Source organism: Trachypithecus francoisi, unplaced genomic scaffold, assembly GCF_009764315.1.
Source record: "Trachypithecus francoisi isolate TF-2019V2 unplaced genomic scaffold, Tfra_2.0 Lachesis_group20, whole genome shotgun sequence".
Taxonomy (NCBI): Eukaryota; Metazoa; Chordata; class Mammalia; order Primates; family Cercopithecidae; genus Trachypithecus; species Trachypithecus francoisi.
The window spans coordinates 18,168,229-18,187,482 of NW_022681466.1; the positions used below are offsets into that span (position 1 = coordinate 18,168,229).

General features: G+C 50.6%; 1 protein-coding gene across 4 annotated transcripts in view; it reads left to right on the top strand.

Moving 5' to 3' along the window:
• Window positions 1-17,990, top strand: part of RAB5C (RAB5C, member RAS oncogene family) — a 31,446-nt gene extending 13,456 nt beyond the window's left edge. For 2 of the 4 annotated variants that reach the window (XM_033182988.1, XM_033182987.1), the window contains exons 2-6: window positions 12,129-12,382; window positions 14,481-14,632; window positions 14,898-15,020; window positions 16,445-16,538; window positions 17,071-17,990. In XM_033182988.1, coding sequence (XP_033038879.1) covers window positions 12,217-12,382; window positions 14,481-14,632; window positions 14,898-15,020; window positions 16,445-16,538; window positions 17,071-17,186 — 651 coding nt within the window. In that variant the 5' untranslated portion in view covers window positions 12,129-12,216 and the 3' untranslated portion in view covers window positions 17,187-17,990. Of the gene's footprint in view, window positions 1-10,960; window positions 10,977-11,949; window positions 11,967-12,128; window positions 12,383-14,480; window positions 14,633-14,897; window positions 15,021-16,444; window positions 16,539-17,070 lie in introns of those variants that run through there. The other 2 variants (XM_033182989.1, XM_033182991.1) reach the window with 2 other exon arrangements.
• Window positions 17,991-19,254: the final 1,264 nt, after the last annotated feature.

The following is a 19,254-nucleotide window of genomic DNA, read 5'->3' on the forward strand; positions in this document are numbered from 1 at the left end:
CCAAAGTGCTGGGATTACAGGCGTGAGCCGCCACGCCCGGCCGGAATGTGGTCATTTTCATCTGCAACAGTGCCTTTAATTTCTCTTGCTTTCTCACTCACACCCTCAGTCCCCCAAGTTCTTCAGCCCCTTGCCACCTACACTAGTCTTACAAACATTTGAGGCCATGGAAGCAGAAGTGTGAGTCACTCATTGAATCTTATTTAGACTTATTCATTGCTTGATTTCTTCACTGAGCACCACTCTACAGTTTGTTCAGCAAAAATTAAGAAAGATGCCAGACACAGTGGCTCATGCCTGTAATCACAGCACTTTGGGAGGCTGAAGCAGGTGGATCACTTGAGCCCAGGAGTCTGAGACCAGCCTAGGCAACATGGCAAAACCCCATCTCTACAAAACATAGAAAAATTAGCTGGGCATGGTGGCATGCGCCTGTAGTCCTAGCTACTCGGGAGGCTGAGGTAGGAGGATTGCTTGAGCCCAGGAAGTCAAGGTAGCAGTAAGCTATGATTACGTCATTGCACTGTAGTCTGGGCAGCAGAGCAAGACCCTGTATCAAAAATGTATGTAGAAAAAGAGCTGGGTGTGGTGGCTCATGCCTGTAATCCCAGCACTTTGGGAGGCTGAGGCAAGTGGATCACCTGAGGTTAGGAGTTCGAGATCAGCCTGGCCAACATGGTGAAACCTCATCTCTACTAAAAATATAGAATTACAAGCCGGGCATGGTGGTGCACGCCTGGAATCGCAGCTACTCAGGAGGCTGAAGCATGAGAATTGCTTGAACCTGGGAAGTGGAGGTTGTAGTGAGCCCAGATCGTGCCACTGCACTCCAGCCTGGGCAATAGAGCGACACTCCATCTCAAAAAAAAAATTTATATATATATATGTGTGTGTATATATATGTGTGTGTGTATATATGTGTGTGTATACATATGTATATATGTGTGTATATATACATATGTATATGTGTGTGTGTATATATATGTATAGTCTAAAATATTGTTCTTTGGTGCCCGGGCTTCTGAGAATAGCCATCGTCCCTCAGGTCTCCCACCGAGAACTTTGACTTTTTTCTTGTTGGTTGCACAGCCTCTGACCACGGTGGGTGTGGTGTCTGAACACGAGGCATTTGGCTTGCTGGTTCTCTTTTCCCCTGCTTTCCTCTCAAACATGACCTCTGCTCTCTGTTTAGGAGCTGAAGGCAAAACAAAGGGGCAGTGATTTAAACTGACTTTCTTTTATTTTCTGTTATTGGTAAGGATGGGAAGGGTTTTGGAGAGGTGTCCACTGGTGTGAGTGGCTGGATGAACAGGTGCTGCTTCTGATCCTGACTTTCAACAGAGGTTTTTGGAGTATTTCTGGGCCTAGGGCAGCAGCGGAAGTGGCAGCTGTCCTGGCTGGTGCTTCTGACCCCTGCAGAGCCCCTTTTGAGACAGGGGGAAGACGGGCCCTGCATTGATGAGATTCCAGTGAGAAATGTCCTAGCTAAATAGTAACTGCCTGAGCAAATGAAATAACAGGATAGTTGTGAGGACTGTGGATCAACAGGAATTCTACATCTATCTATCCTGACTGGCTTCCATTTGACTCATGCCCCATTCCAGGACAGCGGCAGGGTAGGCTGGGGCCAGAAGAACCTTTGCCTTGGATGGCACTCTTCCTAGCATCCCGCATGGCATTGGCAGGTAAAGAACTGACTGGTGGCCTGTGAGCCACCATACAGCCATGTTGTCATCCCCATCAAACCCTGTGGCTGGGACATGTGTGTGGATCTGGGCTGTAGAAAGATTCCAAGTTGAGCTTTTGCTTGAGACTTGAGAGAGCAGCCTTAGACAGGGGTAGAGAATCTGGCACAGCCCGGATCACAAGGTCAGGAAATCGAGACCATCCTGGCTAACATGGTGAAACCCCGTCTCTACTAAAAAATTAGCCAGATGTGGTGGAATGTGTATGTAGTCCTAGCTACTCGGGAGGCTGAGTCAGGAGAATTGCCTGAACCTGGGAGCCAGAGGTTGCAGTGAGCCAAGATCGCGCCACTGCACTCCAGCCTGGGCGACAGAGCGAGACTCCGTCTCAAGAAAAAAAAAAAAAAAGAATCTGTCACAACCTTGCTGACTGAGGTGTGCTGTTAGAGACTGGGCCCTCTGAGGGAGAACAGTCTTTCAGGAATGTCAGCATTAGGGCCTGTCCCCCCGGTGCCTTTTGGAATTGGTAGGCTGGCCCGCAGCCTTGCCTGGTGCAACTGCAGGCAGTGCCCTGTCTGTGGGCCTTCCTTGCTACTTGTCTCCTCTGTTGGCCAGCAGAGCCAACGACTGAGAGTCGTTGAGCCGCCCATGAAGCCTGGGGCCCTTCTGTGGACAGCACTGGCCGACCACACTGACCAAGCTGCGCCTGCAGATCCGTGGAGATGTCCTCCCACCCCAATAGTCTTCCTCCCTGTGGGTGCAGAAAGAGGGAGTGGCTGCTGGAGGTTTCCATCCAGCCCTGACTGTTCCTCTCTGAGCCTCTCCAGAGAACCCATCTGTCATTGAAAGCTGGGAAGACAGCTCAGGGATCAGGGAAGGATTTCATGGTGTTCTGCTGGGGTAGAGTTCTGGAAAGCTAAGGGTCTGTCCCTCAGGGGTGTCTTCCACCTGACTGAGCTTGGCATCTGTCCCGAGTGATACAACAAGACTTCCCACACAAGGGAAAGGGCTGCAGGAGCCAGCTGTGCTCTGTCCTGGCTGACTTCGGCAAAGTTCCAGGCGCAGCCTGCACAGTGTTTAGATCACTTGGTAATGTGTATCCCGGCTTGAAGCCTCTTGATGCCTCTGCACACTGGCCCCTTTCGCAGGTATTGGTGGAGTTGGTGGTTGCACTTGGGGCTCTGGCGGACCCCATCAGGGCCTGACTGTGGTGTGGAAGTCCGGGCACTAAGCCCCAGAAATCTTACTGAAAAAAGAATGAAATGAAACCAATCCCAGTTAAGGAAGGTGGGGGTGCTTTCCCCGTCGTAGGGGGCCCAGCTCACCTTGAGTGCCCCTCTGGGATGATTTACTTCCTTTTCCTGTAGCTGTGGAAAGGCAGCACCTTCCTCCCTACTGCTGCGTCCCCCAAGTCCCCTAGGTTTAAGAGCTGGACCTCCTGAAGGTGGGAGGTGGAGCCCACCCTGTTCCAACACCCCCCATCAGAATTTGGCTAGATCTCACCTTGGTCTCTTAAGCTTCTGGCTGCCAGGGCCAGGGCCAGGGCCAAGCTTCCCCTGTTAGACTGTTAGGTAAGACACAGGCCCTGTGTGAAGCAGTCCCATAGTCCTGGTCATACAGAGGACACCCCTCTCTTGGATTCCTTCCCATAACCTCTAAACCCCCCTTTCCTCTGCAGATATACTCTGGACTGATTGTTGAGTGCAGAATATCATACTGTTATAACCTCTTTTTCCCCCTCGAAAAGACATAAATATCAGTTTCTCTTTATTATCATGACGCTTTAAACCACTCGAAAATCCTTTAGCTCACAGTTAAGCCCAAACACTAAGTATATCCTTAATATATATGCAGGAATCTTATTTTTTTATGAGGAATCCCATTGTCTTACACCTTATTTGTGTTTAACATTTGGGTATCTTTGTTCTCCCTTGGTCTTTTCCAATTCAGGTATCATCTTTTTGATTTTTTTTTTTTTTTTTTTTTTTTGAGATGGAGTTTTACTCTTGTCCCCAAGGCTGGAGTGTGATGGTGTGATCTTGGCTCACTGCAACCTCTGCCTCCCGGTTCAAGCAATTCTCCTGACTCAGCCTCCCGAGTAGCTGGGATTATAGGCACACGCCACCACACCCAGCTTATTTTTGTATTTTTAGTAGAGATGAGGTTTCACCATGTTGGCCAGGCTGGTCTTGAACTCCCGACCTCAGGTGATCCGCCTGCCTCGGCCTCCCAAAGTGCTGGGATTACAGGCAGGAGTCACCACGCCTGGCCTGTCTTTTCTTTTTCTTTTGAGACAGAGTTTTACTCTTGTCCCCCAGGCTGGAGTGCAGTGGCACGATCTCGGCTCACTGGAACCTCCGCCTCCCAGGTTCAAGCGATTCTCTTGCCTCAGCCTCCTGAGTAGCTGGGATTACAGGTATGCGCCACCACGCCCAGCTAATTTTTTTTATTTTTAGTAGAGACAGGGTTTCACCATGTTGGCCAGGATGGTCTAGATCTCCTGACCTCGTTATCCGCCTGCCTTGGCCTCCCAAAGTGCTGCGATTATAGGCGTGAGCCACTGCGTCCGTCCCTTGATTGTCTTTAATATTATTTTCTCCATACTAAAGAGGCAGAAAATATTTTATATACAGAGGAGCTAGATGGCATTCGTATCGTTTCCAGGCTTTAATTTTTCATGATTATATGCAAAATTCTATAGCAGCAGCATTTTTTTACCTTTTTATTGATATGTGACTTATATATTATAGTTTACAAATTGTAAATACAGCTCAATGGGTTTTTACATTTGTACGCACTCAGGTATTTACTTCTCAAATCAAGATATAAAACTCTTCCATCCAGCAGTGTGCTTTTTTTTTTTCTTTTTTTTTGAGACGGAGTCTTGCTCTTTTGTCCAGGCTAGAGTGTGATGGTGCGATAGCTCACCACAACCTCTGCCTCCCGGGTTCAAGTGATTCTCCTGCCTCAGCCTCCCAAGTAGCTGGGATTACAGGTGCCAGCCACCACGCCTGGCTAATTTTTGTATTTTTAGTAGAGTCGGGGTTTTACCAGGTTGGACAGCCTGCTCTCCAACTCCTGACCACAGGTGATCCACCCACCTCGGCCTCCCAGAGTGCTGGAATTACAGGCGTGAGCCACTACGTCCAGTGACAGTGTGCTTTTTTTAGTTTGATAGAAACTCATTTTCCCTAACTAAAAGCTACATTTTTTAAAAGCATGCATAGAAGGTCGCAGTCCCTGTTATTTTTAGTAATAGGGGCTAAGATAATGACATTGTTAATATTCTGGGGTTTTTCTTTCTATCTCTAATAGAAGAGCCTTGCTTGAGTTATGAGTCTTGGGCAGCCTTGGGTTCTGCCACCAACTGGCTGTGTGACACTAGGCAGGTCACTTCCCCTCACCTTCATTTTTTTTCTCTAATTGTCAATAATAGGATGGGGTCTTTAAGGCCCTTTTGGGCTCTGACTGCCAATTCTAGCCTCTAGGGTAATAAACCTGCCACTTGTTGAAAGCTCACCTTCAGCCTGTTACTGTGGTACATTGTTTCACTTGATCTGAACTACCCCATGCAATTAGTATTAAAGAATGCCAATTTTTAGATAAGGAACTGAAGCTGATAATGATCACTTGTGTGACTTGGCCAATGTCACATGGCTAATAAACGGTGGAGCTGAGCTTGAACCAAACCCGGCTCAGCCTCCCAAGTCCTAACCTGCTAGCCACGCTGGGGAAGGTGTGTGGGTACCTCGTGTGGCTCGTGGCTGGCGTTGCTTCAGATTCTTCTTTCCTCTGGGTCTGCAACCAGCTAGAAGCCTGGATAGTCCTACTGTGAGTCTGGCCTCTGTTTCTGTGTGCCAGCAGTGGTTTTCCCCTTTGAGGAAGAGCTATGTTGCTATGTTCTTTTTTTTTTTTTTTTTTTTTTTTTGAGACGGAGTCTTACTCTGTCGCCCAGGCTGGAGTGCAGTGGCCGGATCTCAGCTCACTGCCAGCTCTGCCTCCCGGGTTCACACCATTCTCCTGCCTCAGCCTCCCGAGCAGCTGGGACTACAGGCGCCCGCCACCTCGCCCGGCTAGTTTTTTGTATTTTTTAGTAGAGACGGGGTTTCACCGTGTTAGCCAGGATGGTCTCGATCTCCTGACCTCGTGATCCGCCCGTCTCGGCCTCCCAAAGTGCTGGGATTACAGGCTTGAGCCACCGGGCCCGGCCGGAAGAGCTATGTTCTTGAGCCTATGGGTAAATCATCTCCCCAGCTAATCGGAGCTTCAGAAACATTTGCACAACCTTGGCTCCAGTTAGCTTTTGAATCAAATGTCTTCCACTTTAGCCTTTGAACTGAGTTACCTCTCCTCCTGGGTCCCTTGCTCCCTTTTCTTTAACAACTCCTTTCTGCTGTTGTTTTGTTTTGTTTCTTTGCTGGACTCTTGTTTAAAATATTCAGGAATGCCTTGTTCCTGGATAAAACATAGCTGAAGAGTCACCGGTCAGAAGCACCTCCAGGGGACCCTGGGCGGGGTCACTTGTTCTCAGGCCACCCCGCTAACCTTGAGTGAGCTAGTCTCTACACCCTGCACTCCCTGGTCAACAGTCTGATTGGTTTCCCTAATCAGCTTGCTCTCCAGGCTGTGCCAGGACTCTCAGCTGGAGGAAGTCTCTAAAGCAAACAGGAAGCACAAGAGACACTCATCAGCTTTAATTGCTTACCCTTTTACCAGGAAGGACAAAACATACGAAAAAGTGGCTGACTTCGTGGATTAGAGGAGAGAAAGGTGAAACTTTTGAAGGGAGGCTAGCGGGAGGAATTGCAGCAGCATCTGGTGTCTTGGAGAAGGCTCCAGTTGCTGAGTGAAGCTGAAGACCCCTCCCACATTCATGGTCTTACACGTGTACACTTCGGGGTTGTGCACAGCACTGATTAGGGGTGCCTTTCTGTCTCTTGGATTTCTCCCTCCTTCCTATATCAACCATAGCTCTCGTGCTTCGATCAACTGCTTAAAATCACTCTGGGAACTTATTTTTAAAATATTGATTTCTGGACTCCACCTCTAGAGATTCTAAATCAGTTGGTCAGGGTATTTCTAAAGGCCCTGGGTGATTCTGGTGCAAAAGAGTTTGACTGGAGGCTGAAGTAGAAGGATCGCTTGAACCTGGGGGGTCAAGGCTCTAATGAACCGTGATTGCACCACTGCTCTAGCCTGGGCAACAGTGAGACTCCATCTCAAACAAAAAACAGCAACAACAACAACAAAAAATTACAAGTGGCTCACACCTGTAATCCCAGCACTTTTGGAGGTTGAGGCAGGCGGATCACTTGAGGCCAGGAGTTTGATACCAGCCTGGCCAACGTGGTGAAACCCCGCCTCTACAAAAAGTACACAAAAATTTAGCCGGGTGTCATGGCATATGCCTATAGTTCCAGCTACTCCTAGAAGCTGAGGCATTAGAATCGCTTGAGCCTGGGTGGCAGAGGTTGCAGTGAGCAGAGATCGCCAGCCTGGGTGACAGATCGAGATTCTACTCAAAAAAATAATAATAATAAAATAAAAAAAATTTTGAGACCCGCTGACCTGTAGTGTCCCAAGCAGAGGGAACCCCAGAGCAGAGGGAACCCCAGAGCAGGGAAGAACCGTACCCCATTTTTCTTTCTCTTTCTCTCCCACCCTTGGCCCAGAAGTGCCTGTGCATGGGGCTGGAGTGTTTAGGAGCTTAAATCCCTTCTGCCCTTTCATGTGCACTGTATTAACAGGAGAATAGTGTGACTCCAAGTCCTTATACATTTTCTCTCCTTTCCTGTGGAAGACATGAAGTTGGGACTGGTGCTTGTTCTTAGTGGCCTCTGAACAAGCCAGGGTTCTGATTTGGATGGTGGGTCCACAGCAAGGAGAATCTTTCTCCGTACATCGGAAGCTCCAGCACTGCCATCGTACTCATGAAAAAAAGTCAACTTTTTTTTTTTTTTTTGAGGCAGAGTCTCAGTCTTTTGCCCCAAACTGGAGTGCAATGGCGCGATCTCGGCTCACTGCAATTTGTTTCCTGGGTTCAGGCAATTCTTGTGCCTCAGCCTCCCAAGTAGCTGGGATTACAGGCATGTACCACAAAGTCAGCTAATCAAAAAAAATCAACTTTGACTGTAACTTTAGCTCTTACGGAGAATTCGATTTCTGTCTCAAGACTTTGAAAACTATGTCAGTTTTGGTTATAATTCCGTCACCTGACTGCACAAGTAGGTAATTTTTGCCAGGGGTTCAAGAGGAAAGATTCCCAGACGCCCATCCCTGGGAGGCGGGACAGCCTCCCAGGTGCAGTGAATGCAATGAATGCATTCACCTTTACTACCCACCATGTCTTCAGTTTCCCAGGCTTGAGGGGAGAGGGTATAATGCTTCCTGGGGCTTTCTGTCTGGCCTTCACCTGGCTTAGACACCCTCATACCTCCGTGTGCCTTTCCTAGCAAAATTGGCTTCCTTGAGCTTTGTTGACTGCAAAGGTTGGACGCCACTGCTCATGTGATCACCAAGAAGGGCCGGGAAAACTACGAGGCAACAGACCACGAAAAGTGCTGTGTGTGTGCCTGCTCAGGTATCTCTGGAAGGCAGGATCAGTGACCAGGCAGAACATGTCACCAGCTAGTTTATGCCAGGGAGAGCCTGAGTTCAATGGGATGGCCAGAGTCTGTTCACCAGTAGTCTTGGAGAAAGTGTTAGAAATAACCATGTCAGTACTCTTAGCTACTGTTTACTCAACATGATGTGTGTGAGACACCTGGCAAACACTGCCATTAACCCTAGTGTGCCCCATAGTAGTAATGAGAACACTGAGGCTCAGCTCAGGTGGCTTCTACAAAGTGATTCAGAAGTGGCAGGAGATAGTCACACCCGTGGTGCGGAAAGCCATTGCCTGTGCTCAGTCTCTCTGTGCCAGATGCTCCAGCCGTGGCTGTGCTTCAGTGGCACCTGCAGATGCTGGGCCCTGCTCCAAACCTTCATGGGAATCTTGAGGGGCTGGCTGCACAGATGACTTCAATGTACAGACACCGTTGAGAACCACTGCAGGAGAGTTTTTTGTCTCCCCTGCTGGCTTGTTTTTAAAAATCACATTCTGTCCCTCTAACCCTGTGGTTTGGTAGTGACAAGAATTAGATGTGTTACCTCTATTTTTCTTGACCTATAGGTGCTGGTTACTCCCCAGCCCGGTACCCTCAGCACCAACTGCTTTGGTTTTTCTGGAATCAGAAACTTGGTTTTCTATTACCGTCTCCCAGTTCATTCATACCTCCTCCTCTAGTGCCCCAGCCACAGACTGTTGCTCAGCCAAGACTCTGTGTCACGTGGATTCATGGTAATAACCAACTTGTAATTCCACTGTGGTTTTCCCTCTGTCGCTGTCGTCCTGCCTGGCTCTGGGCGGCTCCTCCCACTGTTGAGGACATTCAGAAACTGCAAGATTACTGTGACTGTTGCTAGAGCCAGCTAGAGCTAGACCTTCCTGGAGCAGCAAAGCTGCTGCCACAAAAAGAGAGTCTCGTTCACCTAGCAGCCCTAAACCAAACATAGGGCAGGCACTGCCTCCACTGTTCTTCCACAGCAGGGAGGATGGCATCGTGTCTGTGGTGGGGCTGGGGGGGTTCTATCACCTGTAGGCTAGGTGACCATGAGCAGGACATTTAATATATGAATGTGAACTTATCTATCTGAAAAATGGAGGTTGTCATAAAGCTTGAAGGAGATAATGGTTGTGCAGTTGGGAAGCTGAGGCGGAATGTTGCTTGAGGCCAGGAGTTGGGGACCAGCCTGGGCAACAGAGTGAGACTCCATCTCTGCAAAAAAAAAAAAGAAAATTTTAATTAGCTTGGTGTGGTGGTGTATACCTGTTGGGAGGCTGAGGCAGTAGGATCTTGGAAGCTGCATTGAGCTGTGGTCACACTACTGCACTCCAGCCTGGGCAACACTGTGAGACCCTGTTTCTTTAAAAAATAAAAAAATTATTTCCTACAGTCAGCACTCTGAGTTCCTAGTATGCACATAGGCAGTGTGAGGAGGGCATCTCTAAGAAGTAGAAAGCAAAGACCTTGTCTCTTCATTGACTGGGGTGAAATGAGAAAGCATCTTAAGGCTGGGCGCGGTGGCTCACGCCTGTAATCCCAGGACTTTGGGAGGCAGAGGCAGGCGGATCATGAGGTCGGGAGATCGAGACCACAGTGGCAACACAGTGAAACCCTGTCTCTACTAAAATTACAAAAAATAGCCGGGTGTGGTGGTGGGTGCCTGTAGTCCCAGCTACTCGGGAGACTGAGGCAGGAGAATGGTGTGAATCCGGGAGGCGGAGTTTGTAGTGAGCAGAGATCGCGCCACTGCACTCCAGCCTGGGTGACAGAGCGAGACTCCAGCTCAAAAAAACAAAACAAAACAAAAGCTTCTTAAACTATGAAATATTGAAATGGCATAACTTTGAAATATTTACATGGTATTTCTGGTTGCTAATTGAGACCCACCACCCCATACTTCCTTCCTTGTACTTTTGGGGAAGAGGTGGGCCCCATTTCAAACCTCTTTTCCTTTGGTTCTGTCCAGAAAGGAAACTGTTGTTTCTGGCTAGTGAATCATTCTTCCTGAAGCTCACTTTTTAAATGAGTTGCTGGGAGAACTTGGATGTGGAAAACGATTTGAGGTTGAACAAAACAAGCCCTTTGCTGTCAGCTTCTTGCATGAGTGTGCACCATTTGCTTCCCACAGACACCTCCTGTTCATCCACATTGCTGTCCCTTGACCATGAGGGAACGTACTTTCCTTGCTCAGAGGCAGATCACAGCTCTCCCTGGGATCTTAGACTCCATTATGCAAAGGGAAGCCTAATAAAAACCTTTTCTTTCCAACCCAGGTTCAAACGCTGAACGGTGTTCAGTGCTTAATACCTACTCACAGGACCTGTTTATAAAACATTCTGTATATATCCTGATGTCTGTTAACATCAGATGTATATGTCTGATGAAGACATCCACTTATGTCTTCTAGAGGTTTCTAGAGATAGGCTCCTCATGTGTCTTTGCAATTCCAAAACTTACCGAAAACAAAAACTTGAGCCTCTGAAGCTGTCACCAACCAAGTGATTCAGATGTTGGGGCTGGAACACCAGCTGTTGGGGGTGCAGGACTTGGTCTCTGCCCTCTCTCACCTCCTGCCTCTTCTTTCTCTCCGTCACCCCATCTCTTGCCAGTAGAGAATGGAACTGAGGTCTCTATCAAAAAAGGGAAAGTTGGTAGCTGTGCTGACTGCGGCAGAGCTCTGACTTCGGTGTGTGTTTGTGTGTCTGTTTTGGTGTGTTTCTGTGTGTTTTGGGGCGTGTTTATGTGTTTCTCTGTGTGTTTGCTTTGTGTGTGTTTCGGTATGTGTTTGTTTCTGTGTGTGTTTTGTTTTTTAATGGGCGCAAGACTTTGGCCCATCAAAAACGAGAGAACTAGGGAAGAAGGCTCAGGATGAGAGAGTGAAACATTGCTTTGATTCTGGTGCACAGAGGAGCACAATCCAGCCTTAGACTGAAAGTCGGTCAGTCCTTCTGAAGGTGGCAGGAGAAAAATGACTATGTTAGTAACAACTTGTGCTGGCCAGGCCCTGGTCCCTGAATGCCCAGCCCACAAGGTTGGCCAAGCACCTTCTCTGAGGAGCTTTCTACCAGGACCCCCCGGGCCCCTGTCTGCCTTACCATTGTGGTCCTGGCTACCAGACTGGAACTTCATTGTTGACCTAAATCATAGTATCTTTCTGAGCTTTTTTTTTTTTTAATTTTGCCGCAAAAGCCTGTTGACTTAACTGTCACCAGGCTGTCACACATTCATTCGTCACCTGTGTGTGTTTATTTTTAGGCGAATGTACATATTTGGGACCCAGAAGTCAATGTGTTTGCTCAGAACCATGAGCCTGAAGTTGGGAGAGCCTTCTCCTCTTTTTTTTTTTTGAGGCGGAGTCTCGCTCTGTCGCCCGGACTGGAGTGCAGTGGCCAGATCTCAGCTCACTGCAAGCTCCGCCTCCCGGGTTCACGCCATTCTCCTGCCTCAGCCTCCCGAGTAGCTGGGACTACAGGCGCCCGCCACCTCGCCCGGCTAGTTTTTGTATTTTTAGTAGAGATGGGGTTTCACCGTGTTAACCAGGATGGTCTCGATCTCCTGACCTCGTGATCCGCCCATCTCAGCCTCCCAAAGTGCTGGGATTACAGGCTTGAGCCACCGTGCCCGGCCGAGCCTTCTCCTCTTTACGGCTCAGATGGTGGACGTCTAACGTAGCCCAGTGAGGCCTCCTGACCTCTAGTGGGGAGGGCAGGGAGGTGAGGTGAGTGGAAGCAGTCAGCTAGGTCTTAGTGAGGCCAGAGGGAAAGATCTGTAATTTAAGAAGGACACACTGGGCAACGGCCTCTGAACTAACCCAGTACTTCTCATTTCTCCCCTACAGTTGGAGGTCCCCCTCCCCACTAAGTGCCTCTCTGCATAGCACCAGTCCCCACCCGCACGCTCTCTGGACCACTACAGCTGGACGGGCAATGGCGGGTCGGGGAGGCGCAGCACGACCCAATGGACCAGCCGCTGGGAACAAGATCTGTCAGTTTAAGCTGGTTCTGCTGGGGGAGTCTGCGGTGGGCAAATCCAGCCTCGTCCTCCGCTTTGTCAAGGGACAGTTTCATGAGTACCAGGAGAGCACAATCGGAGGTGAGTGGGCACGAGGGAGTTGGGGAGAGGCCTCAGGGTTGCCAAAGAAATGCTTTGACCTTGAAGAGATGGGAAGCTGCCTGCCTGCATTAGAGACTAAATGCGTCTGTGGTGGCAGCTCCACTTCCTCACCTGGGCTCTGGAATTGAGCCCAGCAACTGGTCTCTATGCCAGAGTCCCCTGAAGCATTGCTAGTAAGCATTCGCTGGGAGTGGAAAGCTAGCTTCCCATCCTGTTTCTGCCCCTTCCTGATTTGTGTGGCCTTGGCTGAGGCCCTTTCACTGCCCTGGCCGCATGGCGGGAGAGGCTGGCTCTGAATCTTCGAGGCCCCTTCTTACTATAATGGGTGGTCCACATGCCCTGGCCTTTCCCGCTTCCAGAAGGAGGAACAGCCTGGTGAGTCAGCTGGGTGATAGGTGGGCGTTTCTGAAGCTGACTTTCTGGAGCTCACAGACTGTTGTTGATTCTCCAGTGATCAGCATTTAGGATGTGAGTGAGGGTCTGGCCTCGGCTTCTTGCCTCCATGGCTAGCACACACGTTGGCCTTGAGTCATCCTTTCTCTACTCTCTTGGTTGGTAGGAGGTTTCCAGGCAGCTGGAAACAAAATGGGCCACGTCAGCAGTCTCCCTGCTGCCTCCTCAGCATTTGGGTCAGGAGCTGGAGAGGGGAAGTGAGGCAGTGCCCCCGGTCCCTCAGTAAGCTGGGGGAGGGCAGACCAGGAAAGCAGCCTTCTACACACGACTGTCTGGGGTCCTCTGCTGTGTCCAAGGGCATAGGGGCCTTTTGCTGTCTGTTCCAGCTCTGGACTCCTCCTTTGAAGCATGTGTACAGGCACCCTGCCTTCCCCTGTCTAAGGAGTCACCTCTTAGTGACTGAAGGTCGGGTCACAGGGTGGCCATATAGGAATGGGTCTGGGTCAGAGCTTGGGGCAGTGGCTAGCTGGAGTGCCTGGAGGTGGGTCACAGGGTGGCCACACAGGAATGGGTCTGGGTCAGAGCTTGGGGCAGTGGCTAGCTGGAGTGCCTGGAGGTGGGTCACAGAGTGGCCACACAGGAATGGGTCTGGGTCAGAGCTTGGGGCAGTGGCTAGCTGGAGTGCCTGAGGTGGGTCACAGGGTGGCCACACAGGAATGGGTCTGGGTCAGAGCTTGGGGCAGTGGCTAGCTGGAGTGCCTGGAGGTGGGTCACAGGGTGGCCACACAGGAATGGGTCTGGGTCAGAGCTTGGGGCAGTGGCTAGCTGGAGTGCTTGGAGGTGGGTCACAGGGTGGCCACACAGGAATGGGTCTGGGTCAGAGCTTGGGGCAGTGGCTAGCTGGAGTGCCTGGAGGTGGGTCACAGGGTGGCCACACAGGAATGGGTCTGGGTCAGAGCATGGGGCAGTGGCTAGCTGGAGTGCCTGGAGGTGGGTCACAGAGTGGCCACACAGGAATGGGTCTGGATCAGAGCTTGGGGCAGTGGCTAGCTGGAGTGCCTGGAGGTGGGTCACAGAGTGGCCACACAGGAATGGGTCTGGGTCAGAGCTTGGGGCAGTGGCTAGCTGGAGTGCCTGGAGGCGGCAGGGGGGGTTGGGAAGGCGGCTGCCCAGCCTCAGCCTGCTGGTGAACAGTGTGTACTTCCCCAGCGTAGCTAAGTGTGTGAGAATGTCCTCAGGAAACCCAAGGTTAGTGACACCCCTGGGCTGGAGCAAACTGAGGGGTGGAGAGGTCCCCAGCTGGTCTGTTCTCTGAGTGGCAGGAGGAGGAGGTCTGAGGGCGCTCACCCTTCTGTGCTTGGAGTCAGGCTTCCCCTAGACTTCCCCTCTGCTGCTCCTGCTGCATTCCTCTTCCGAGCGTGGTCCTGAGACGGCTCAGTGCATGCAGGCCTCCCTTCTCCCCTCGCCTAGGCTGGGTCTGCAAAGCCTGTGCAGACCCCGTCCTCCAGACACATAAAATCCAAACTCCACCCCTGCTCAGGCCTGCTTTGGCTCCTGGGTTGAGGGTTCTCTGTGCTCATCTCAGTGGTGGGCTTCTGCGGACCAGAGCCCAGAAGCAGCAGTGGGATTGTGTGCGGTGGCTCCCAACTCACTCTTGCCCCTGAACACTCCTTCTCTCTTACAGCGGCCTTCCTCACACAGACTGTCTGCCTGGATGACACAACAGTCAAGTTTGAGATCTGGGACACAGCTGGACAGGAGCGGTATCACAGCCTGGCCCCCATGTACTATCGGGGGGCTCAGGCGGCCATCGTGGTCTATGACATCACCAACACAGTAAAGATTTCCCCTTGCCTCTTCCCCTTCCCTTCATCCTCTCGGAGTCCCAGGGATTGGGTTATCAAAGCCCCGATTTCAGGCCGCTTAACCCTCTGTTCCTGGTTGGCGGGTGGGCACATATCCTGTGTGGGGACATTACGTCAGAATCTTTAGGTGGCAGTGTCTTAGATAATTTGGCTGTGCCAGCTTGAGAGTCTCTAGTGGGTGGCCCTGGCCAGAATGCCTTCTCTGTCCCTTCGACATTCTGTCCCTGTCTCCTCAGGATACATTTGCACGGGCCAAGAACTGGGTGAAGGAGCTACAGAGGCAGGCCAGCCCCAACATCGTCATTGCGCTCGCGGGTAACAAGGCAGACCTGGCCAGCAAGAGAGCCGTGGAATTCCAGGTGAGGAGAGGACAGACGTGGGGGAAGGAGTGAGGAGAGGACAGACGTGGGGGAAGGAGTGGAGCAAGCAGCTCCCCGGCCTCGTCAAGGTTGCTCAGGGGCTTTGAGAAGGGCCGCGCTAGGAGGCAACAGGGAAGCTTCCATCTGCTGGCCTCTCGTGCCTCAGGCATGGGCCTAACATGGCTCCTGTCTGTAATCCCAGTGCCTTGGGAGGCTGGAGTGGGAGGATCACTTGAGGCCAGGAGTTTGAGACCAGCCTAGGCGACATAGTAAGACTCTGTGTCTACAAAAGATTTAAAAATTAGTTGGGCTTGGCGGCACGCACCTGTAGTCTCAGCTGCTCGGGAAGCTGAGGCAGGAGGATTGCTTGATTCCGGGAGTTTAAGACTGCAGCGTTTGCGCCACTGCACTCCAGCCTGAGCAAGAGTGAGGCCCCATCTCTTAAAAAAATAAAAACAGCCAGATGCGGTGGCATACGCCTATAATCCCAACACTCTGCAGGCTGAGGTGGGAGGATCACTTGAGTTTAGGAGTTCGAGACCAGCATGGGCAATGTGGCAAAGAAAAACCCTGTGTCTAAAAAAAATACAAAAGTTAGCTGGGCATGGTGGTGTGCTACTCAGGTGGCTGAGGTGGGAAGGATCACTGGAGGCCAGGAGATTTGAGGCTGCAGTGAGCAGTGATTGTGCCACTGCACTCCAGCCTGGGCAACACAGTGAGATCCTGTCTCGAAAAAAAAAAAGAGAGAGAAAGCGTGGGCCTAAAGGGAATTACCTGTCACCTGTCTCTCCCTGGTTCTCCTTCTTTGGTGCTAGGGGTATTGTATATATGGATCACTAGCCTGCTGCTTATCTTTTCTTGTAAGTTGACTTTTTAATTAAACTTACTGAAAAAGAAATAGGTCTCTGCTAACCCTAGAAACTCAACTTCTCTTCTTCTAATTTCCCCCAGTTTCTTGTCCTTCCAGAAATATGCACGTGTTTTTTAATCCCTTTCTTTACATTGATGGCAGTGTGCTATATACATACTGTGTATAATTTTTTACCAATCCCTAATAATAGCAAGAGACTGAAAACAGTGCTGCAGTAGACATCCACATACTTTTGTGCTTTTGTGCAAACATGTAAGTGTATTTGTAGGTTAACTTTCTAGAAGTATTTTCTAGCCTAGTGATTTTGAAGAGCAAGAAGGCAGGGTGGACCTAGGGAAACCTGGATAAGACATCTGCCAGTGATTGTGAGCTGAGAGGTGCTATACATGAGCGGGGAAACCCAGATCAGGGCAGCCTTAGGCCTGAAAAACCCCTGTGTGTGTCCAGCTGATCTCTATTATGATGAGGCCCTCGAACAGGGAAGGTTTGTATCCTGGGCCCTGGCCCCTGTCAACATTTCCCTCTCACCCTGTCTCACCTCCATCCAAACCAGGAAGCACAAGCCTATGCAGACGACAACAGTTTGCTGTTCATGGAGACATCAGCAAAGACTGCAATGAACGTGAACGAAATCTTCATGGCAATAGGTCAGTTGCTTCTCCTCCCCTCCTCTCTCTGCCACACCAAGGGCATATGACCTGTCTGCTGGTCTAGAGTGGGCCTGCGGGGTCCCTTCACCGCTTTTAACCTTCTGATAAAATTGTTTTCGTCTTCACCTGACTCTCAGATGTACATGTCGGTTGTTCACCCGAGAAGTTCCTGAAGCCTGGGCCAGAGTCTCAATATTTCACTCTTTGAGCCTGTAGCCTGCCACCCATTTCAGAGCCTTCCTTCACTACTCCTAACCACTGCCTAGGGGTTTTTAGCTCATTTGGCTCTGGAATCTTCCTTCCTGGGTTGCAGATCCTGGCTCTACCACTCATTAGCTCTGTGGTCTTGGGCAAGTTATTTAACCTTTCTTTGCCACAGTTTCCTGAAAACACTCAATGCGCCTGACACATAGAGGCCCTCAATATGTGAGTTATCACTGATTGGGTGTAAAGGCCAGAATCTGCTCCAGTGGAACTGGGAGAGTTACTGGGGTACCCCCAACAAATGCACTTTCCCCCTCCCAAACAGCTAAGAAGCTTCCCAAGAATGAGCCCCAGAATGCAACTGGTGCTCCAGGCCGAAACCGAGGTGTGGACCTCCAGGAGAACAACCCAGCCAGCCGGAGCCAGTGCTGCAGCAACTGAGCCCCCCTTGCCTGCCCGCTGCCCTCACCTCCTCCACCTGAACGACCCGACTGGAATCCACTCTAACCAATCGCACTTAACGACTGGGGCCACCTCTGGGGGGGCAGGGGGAGGGGTCCACCATGATTTCTCCATATAATTTTGATCATAGGCCGGAGTGAGTTATTCCACCTGCACCTTTCTGTACAAATACTAATTCAATTTTAAGTCTTAAGTCACTTTTTTAATATATATGATCTTCTGCTCTTCCCACTTCCTCCCCTTTCTACTGCTCTCCCATTTTCCCTTGCTGGGAGTAGCCACATGCTCTTGTCCCCCCACCCTTGTATATGGGGAGAGTGGGGTCAGAGCAGCTACCCTTTCTTTCCCTCCTGAGGAACAGCAGACCCAGCAAGAGCATCCACATCCTCACCTTGTTCGGAGTGGTCTTGGGTTTGGGCGGGGGGGCAGACCTTGGGAAGGGGCTTAGGAAGGGAGAGGCAGCTCTTCCTTCAGCTGGCTCTCATCAGGCTGCAGTCCCCCTCCCCGCCCCCACCTCCCTGCTGGGAAACCACAGCATTATCACAGCATTATTGTGACAGCCACGAACCCCTTGCCCACAACCCTTCCACCCTTGGTCACCCCGACCTCTGGCTCTGAGCCCTGTTCTGACCAAATCACGATGATGAGTATTTGGGGGTGGGTGGGTAAGGGGGGGAGTGGGAGGGGACGGAACCAACTTTTCTGTATTTTGTATTGTATGTTTTCTTCAACATGTAACCAATCAGTATCTTGTCAATATAGTCAGCCGATCGATTGACCTCACACTCGTCTTCCTTGTCTTTCTCTGGCAGTTTATCAGACAATGCCCTCTGTAGTTGAAATTGATTTAAAATGAACCACTGAATCTTGTTAAACAAAACCTTCCCCTCTAATATGAGGGGATGCTGGCGGTCATGGTAACCAAGAGAAAGAGGCTCTTACTGTTAGCAGCTCCGATGAGGTGGCTGACCTGGACTGACCAGTTTGAAGTTTCAGGGCCTGTGTTCACTTCTCCACCACTCCCTTCCCCTCCCCCACCTACCAGATGATACTGGGGTGACATGCAGTCTGTATTTGATGATGATTAGTCTCTGAAACACCAGAAACAACCTCTTTGGGTTTTTTTGGTTGGTCTTTACCAGTGAGAGGGTCTGGATCCTCTCACTCTTCCTGAAGAGGAAGGAATCCCAACAGCCCCTGGAACGCTGGACTGGTCTTAAGGCCAAGACTGCAGCCCCTGGCTTTCCTCACCACCTCTGTCCACAGCACCCCACACCACATCCAAGTTGCCCCCAACCCAGCTCTCTACTGGTTCTGGAATCAGGTCTGGGCACTCAGCTCTCTGCTGCTCCCTGTTGGAGCTGCTGCTCAGTTAGGACCACACTCCCCTCTAATTTCTCCCAGGGCCACAGAGGCCTGATTCCTTTTTTTTTTGAGACAGAGTCTCTCTTACCCAGGCTGGAGTGCCGTGGTGTGATCTCAACTCACTACAGCCTCCACCTCCCGGGTTCAAGCGATTCTTCTGCTTTGGCCTCCCAAGTAGCTGGGATTACAGGCACCTGCTACTATGCCCTGCTAATTTGTGTATTTTTAGTAGAGACGGGGTTTCACCATGTTGGCCAGGTTGGTCTCAAACTCCTGTCAAGTGATCCACCTGCCTTGGCCTCCCAAAGTGCTGGGATTACAGGCGTGAGCCACCACAGGCGGCCTTTTTGTTTTGTTTTGTTTTGTTTTGTTTTTGAGACAGTCTCACTCTGTGGCCCAGGCTGGAGTGCAGTGTGGCAGGATCTTGGCTCACTGCAACCTCCCTCTGCCTCCCAGGTTCAAATGATTCTCTTGCTCAGCCTCCCGGGTAGCTGGGATTACAGGCGCACACCACCACACCTAATTTTTGTGTTTTTAGTAGAAATGGGGTTTCACCATGTTGGCCAGGCTGGTCTCGAATTCTTGGCCTCAGGTGAAATGCCTGCAGAGGCCTGATTCTTGGTGTACCACCACCTTGGGGGTGCCTTTCCTGCCTCCTGTGCCTCCAGTCCCTCTACCTCTG